At 52.0% G+C, this 6,045-nt stretch overlaps 1 protein-coding gene across 5 annotated transcripts in view; it reads right to left on the reverse strand.

The window, feature by feature from the left end:
* The window catches only part of GRB7 (growth factor receptor bound protein 7), a 64,129-nt gene that overhangs the window by 12,371 nt on the left and 45,713 nt on the right, over positions 1 to 6,045 (reverse strand). For 4 of the 5 annotated variants that reach the window (XM_019507176.1, XM_019507158.1, XM_019507184.1 and 1 more), the window contains 7 exons: positions 5,221 to 5,377; positions 4,644 to 4,765; positions 3,958 to 4,035; positions 3,482 to 3,619; positions 1,720 to 1,830; positions 948 to 1,046; positions 669 to 749 (listed from right to left, as the gene is read on the reverse strand). In XM_019507176.1, coding sequence (XP_019362721.1) covers positions 669 to 749; positions 948 to 1,046; positions 1,720 to 1,830; positions 3,482 to 3,619; positions 3,958 to 4,035; positions 4,644 to 4,765; positions 5,221 to 5,377 — 786 coding nt within the window. The remainder of the gene's footprint in view (positions 1 to 668; positions 750 to 947; positions 1,047 to 1,719; positions 1,831 to 3,481; positions 3,620 to 3,957; positions 4,036 to 4,643; positions 4,766 to 5,220; positions 5,378 to 6,045) is intronic. The other variant, XM_019507167.1, reaches the window with a different exon arrangement.

Genomic DNA, 6,045 nt, shown 5'->3' on the forward strand with positions numbered 1-6,045 from the left:
GGGTTCTATTGCAAAGAACTCGAAAGGACCACAACTATGCATTTCCATTTGATAACTCTAGGTTTATTTGGTGCATCATGTTTTCACACCTAACGGTGGTAACATTGCATGACACCCTGTGGCACCCTTGAAAGAATCTTAAGGCATCCTGGTTGAGAATCACTGTGCTAGAGGAATTGCAGAGAACAAGGAACCTGGTGGAACCCAGGTGTGGGTTGCCAGATGCATGTTTCCTCCACAGGTCCCACAAAGGGAAGCTATAAGTAATTTGCTCAGGATGTCAGGGACAGGGCAGGGAGTTGAATGTGAGGCCCTCAAGTTCCAGGCTACAACTTTAATATTGGACCATCTGTCCCCCCCCATGCCCCTAGTGGGAGGAGGCACACTTTCCACTGTGCTAAAGGGAGATGCTGAGGGGTTGAGCCAGGGAAACCCCCAGCCTAGAGTGATGGGGGCAGTGAGCAGCTTGCATATGTCCACACGGACCCTATTCCAACCTGGGCTATACCCTTTCTATGGGGAATGTGGAAGGGGGTCAACCTAGAACAATGCAACATTTAACCTGCTGAGACAGAGCAAGAGGCTGCTATTAAAAATAATGTCCTGTGGAGATGCTGTTAGGAGATCCCCAAGCCACCCTCATAGATGTGTTAGGGCCAGGTACTTACCAGGGGTGTGGTGCCGATCCATGCCAGCTGGCTGTGCCTAGACTGGGATTGCTGGTAGTTCCTGTAGAGCTGCATGCCATACTGGGAAGGAGACAGCATTTATTAGCATCAGCAGGGAAAGAACCAAAACTGGTGCAAAGGGCTCAATAGCAGCATTAGCCCTGGTGGCGCTGGGTTGCCCTTGGCGGCACAGACATGCAGGCCCCAGGTCCACTAACAGGTGTCACTGTTGGTGCTGGCATCTCAGCAGATAAAGGGTCAGGGCTGGGGGACACATACCTTGAAGAGACGGAAGGCAGCCATCCAACAGGTGCGGCTCTGCTCCTCTTCACTGCAGAACAGCTTCAGGCCCTTTGTGCCACTGCGCACCTTGTACGGCTGCAGGGCAAAGCAACAGCAATAATGCATGGTGCCGTCCCTAATGCTGGCAAGGAGAGGGCAGCATGGCCCTTTCTGCCCACTAACAAGCCTTCCTGATAGCCCTAGACCCATTCTATAGTTGGCAGCCCCAAGGGGGACTGCTGGGAGAAGAACCCAGGAGTCCTGAACCCCAGCTCCTTGATCTAACCATGAGGACTTGCTCCCCTAGAAATCCTGATTTCTAGACCTTCTGCCTTTGATAACTAGAAATGGAACCCAGGAGTCCGGCATCCTGGCCTCACCCCAGAAAGCCAGCCTGCTTCCTAAATCAAGAAGAGTTCAGGCCTGGACTGGATGCAAGCTGGACCGAGGCTCCCAACCATCCTACATCCCAGGCTCATCTGCCTTATCTCTAGGCTACACTCACCTGATCCCTGGCACTGGGACTCAGGCATCCTGACTCTCTGCCCTCCTTTGCTCTGACCACTAGATGCCACTCCTGCAGTTCTCCAGTCCCTTGCACCTTGGAAGTGTCTTAAAGGTCTCAGAAGCCTGGACCAAATCTCACTTTGGTGTAACCCAACTGACTCCTGCTGGGTTTAAACCTAGGATGAATCTAGCCCTGCATAAGCAGGGGTTGACTCATGCCCAGCTGAGGCCCCTCAGGGGGCAGTTGTTTTGGGCCCCTCACCTTGATGCAGAAGCTGTACTCGGTGGGTGTGCCATAGTACTTCTTGCCTTGGGTAATGTAGTAGATGTTGGACTCACTGAGGTCAGCGAAATACTGTAGGTGCCGGGGGTCCTGGGGAAGAACATAAGAATATAAGAACTGCCATACTGGATCAGGCCATATGTCCATCTTGACCAGTCTCCTGTGTCATGCAGTGGCAGAGAGCAGATGCTAAAAGGGGGAGGGAACTGGATATGACCAGGTTTTTTCCCATTGTTCCTCTCACTTACAGACTCCGGCATTTAAGGTCTAGGAAGTTCTGTTTCAGAGGCTGTGTCCTTAACATCCCATCTTTAACTTCTGAGGATAGAGCCTACCAATGCCCCTTTCATCCAAAAATTTGTCTTATCCCTTTTTGAATCTGACTAAACTGTCAGCTTTCACAACTCCCCGTAGCAATGACTTTCACACTTGGATGACATGCTGTGTGAAAAAGAACTTCCTTTTATTAGATTTAAATTTACCACTTACTAGTTTCATTTTGTGACCCCCTAGTTCTTGTTTTGTGAGAGACAGTAAATAATAAATCCCTGTTTACTTTCTCTTCACCATTTAGTATTTTGTAAGTCCTTTCATGTCCCCCCTCAAGCATACCTTTTCTAAACCAAATAGGCCTGGCCTCTTTAGACTTTCCTCATATGGAAACCCCTCCATACCATTAATCATCCTTGTTGCTCCTCTCTGGACCTTCTCTAGTTCTTCTCTATGCTTTTTGAGGTGTGAGGACCAGAGCTGAGCACAGTATTCATGAGGTGAACACACCATGCATTTATAAAGGGGCATAATGATACTTTCTGTTTTGTCTGCAATTCTCTTCTTAATGATCCCTAACATTTGTTTGTCTTTCTGATGGCTGCTGAGCACTGAGCTGATGTTTTTAGCAGACTGTCCACAATGACTCCCAGGGAGGAAAGCCATGTGCTGCGCTAAGGGGGCAGTCACGGTGCAGGGGCAAAGGGGTGGGGCAGGACAACCCTGTCCAGCTCCCAGCAGAGCACCAGGACACTACGCTGACTGAGCACTGGAGACTTAAATGCCCAGGGTCACAGTATAGAGAGTAGGGGATGAGAATGATCAGCTTAACAGAGCAAAGCTAGTTGGTTACTAGGATATCTGAGCCCTCAGTGAATTTATACAGCAGAGCAGACCCCTGATCCTGACCAGGGCTACTGCGGGGCCCAGGATAAGTGCAGCCCCCACAGAGCATGAAGGAGTGAATCATATGGCTTTAAACAGTCATGAGTTCAAACCCAGTTCTGTTTTAAGAGCCACAGCAGCTGTTCATTAGTGACACATTCACTGGGTCATTACAGCAGGGGTTTCTGGATTGAATTGCCTGGTCAGAATCCCCCAACCTCCCACTTATTTGGCCATGGTCCAGTGGTAGCAAGGCACCACAATCTCTGCATGTGGTCTGGCCACCACTAGAAGGAGACAGAGCCATTCCCTGTGGGCCTGGGTCATTATATCAGTGTAGCATCAGTGTCACATGGAAATAAGAGCCTATTACTGCTGCCAGCTAAGGAAGATGTTCCTCTAGTTGGAGTGGTAAGGAACCTGTGATTCAGAGCTAGACCCCTGATAACTAGGGTCAGCTACATCTATAGGAGAGCTATGGTCATAGGTAGTCTGTAGCCCCCACCCCCTTGGGGCACCTCCTGGTGGTGCTGAGGTAAGGAAGTGTTGAATGGCACCCACCCCCACCCCAGGGCTTCAGCCTCACCTTGGATGTGCCCTTTGTGGAGTAGTAAAGTCCTGAGCGCCGCAGGGAAAAATAGAACCGCTTCCAGACCTTGCGCCCAGCCTCCTTCAGGTGCAGGAAGCCCTGGATCTCTGGGCAGCTGCCAGAGTTGAGGAAGTTCTGCAGGAGAGGAGAGCAAGGCGGGGGCGGTGGGAAGAAGGATGCCAGCAGGGGAGGGGGTGGGGAGTAGATTAGTAATACTTAACATGGGCCCCATGCCTGCTGTTGTCAGGGCATCAAACTGTGGCATTCAGCACTCTGCCTGGTAGTTCCTTGGCTTCAGCCCAGGTGCATTCTCCCTCCACTCCTGGCCCCATGGTGCCACAGACTGGCATGGTGTCTGTTTACAGGGTCCAGCCACATGCGTGCCCTTCTGATGGACCATTCCCACATGCCCAAGGATCAGACCTGGGGACCAGCAGGGGTGGCTTGCAAGAAAGGGAGAGAGGAGTGAGTACCTGGATGAGCTCTGAGTGGGACATGCCCTTGTTGGCATCCAGGCAGCTGGAGACCATCACCTCAGGGAACAGGGACTGCTGAGAGCAGGGAAAGAGAAGATGGTTAGCAGAGATTCTGGGGCAGAGATGAGGCATCACAGCAACAGCTGACATTTTGGTAGGAGTCAGATCAGCTTCCCTTGAGGCAAGACCAGTGGACTTACAACAGGCAGGACTTAACACACTGGGGAGCTGGCAAGTTGGCATACCCCTCCTGCTGATCTCTGGGCAGCAGGAGGGAAACTCTCAAGCCCAGGAGCATTAGTGTTTGGTGCACATCCCTAGCTGAACAAATTCAAAAGCCTGAGAAGTCTGGGGAGGGGAAAGCAGACAGAACCTCCAAGAATATGGCAACTCTGGGACCCCTCCAGTGAGCACCTTTCTCCCCTCTGATCAGGGTTGATGCACGATCTGGGTTGGCTGAGAGTCCTGAGGCTGAGCTATTCTCTGTGCCAGGGATCTTCCCTGGGCATCCTGCCCCCTGAGACTTGGTGAGACACACTGACTTCTCTATGCCAGGGATCTTCCCTGGGCATCCTGCCCCCTGAGACTTGGTGGGACACACTGACTTCATCCCACCAGCTAGAACAAGGGAACCTGATTGAATCCCAGTGTCTGTATCAGGCAAGTCCCCAGCATGCACTTACTGGGGAACTTTTGAACAGCTCATACTTGGCAAAGTTCTTCCGGAAAAAAAACTTGCAGTCCCCCCCCACAGGCCAAGTGGACTGCACCTCCACCACAGACTCATGGTCTTCCAGGCACCGCTCTGCAGAGGGGAAAATCCCATGTTAGGAACAGCCCTGCCTGCTGTTTTGCACCATACCATTCTGGCTTAGCTGGTGCCTCCCTGTCTCCCTCTAGAAGTGGCCCCAGCAATGACAGTGCTTTGCAACCTACTCCCAGCTGTGCCAGTGGGTCACTCGCCACAAGCAACAGAAGCTTCAGCTATGGTTGCTGAGGGTCTCTGATTTGACATGTCCCCAGCCTGTGGCTTCATGCAGATGTTTGCCTGTGGGTGCATGCAGAGCTGGCCAGGTGAGTCCCACCCAGCCCCAAGCACCCAGTTGCATAAATGTGTTTGCATGTTCCTGGTTCCACATGCACAGAGCTGGCTGTGCTTGTCCCCCCACCCTTTAAGCCTGAAGTTGCACACCAGTCATACAGTGATGGCCATACAAGCTGGCTATACAAGATGCCCCTGGGATGTGCCTGTCTGCTCACCCAGTGCCAGGTGCTGGTGCAACTCCACCAGGGACCAGCTGTCATCATGGAGGGCATGGGTCTTCTGCACCAGCATCTCACAGACATGGCGTGCTGTGGCACCTGCTGTGACCTCCACAGAGCGGCAGGTGCCATCTTCACTGAAGACCTTCACCACCTGCAGGGAAAAGGCAGAGGTGTGATGCCAGGTTGAGTACAGCCCCTGTTGCAGCTCCCTTCTATCTCTTGCCTCAGATCGGAAAGCATTTGATCCTGGGACCAATACTTCCTGCTGCAGAGGCAAGAGCTAGGGATGGGAGTTATATCAGCCATCCCAAGAACAAACCCAAGACCTGCAGAGGTTTAGCTTCCCCCCAGGGTATATACAGGCATTGGCCATCTGGATCACCCCTGAGCTCCAATCATCCAGTTTCCCGTGCCAGCTGCTCCAGTAAGAATCTGAAAAGCAGACAGGTGTAGGCTCCTCTGTGCCCCCATTAGCTTTCAGCTGGGTAATAGAGTAATAGAGAAGTAGGGCTGGAAGGGACCTCCAGAGGTCATCTAGTCCAACCCCCTCCCTGAGGCAGGATCAGCACTATGCAATCCATAATCTAAACTCTACATCAGACTACTGTCAACCCTGACACAACACAGACTTAACACCGTAATCTGCCACAGGTAAAGTAGGGGAACCACAGCAGCCAACATCCTGTTTCTATGAAATCTTAAAAGTATACGCTCAAGAGGTCCCTGGTACAGGGCTACATCCCCCACTACAGAGGAAAGCAACCCTCCCCCGCACCCCCTCCACGATCCACACCAATCTGACTATGGGGTAAACTTCCT

The sequence above is a fragment of the Gavialis gangeticus genome, unplaced genomic scaffold (assembly GCF_001723915.1).
Source record: "Gavialis gangeticus isolate Ggan-Ray unplaced genomic scaffold, GavGan_comp1, whole genome shotgun sequence".
Taxonomy (NCBI): Eukaryota; Metazoa; Chordata; order Crocodylia; family Gavialidae; genus Gavialis; species Gavialis gangeticus.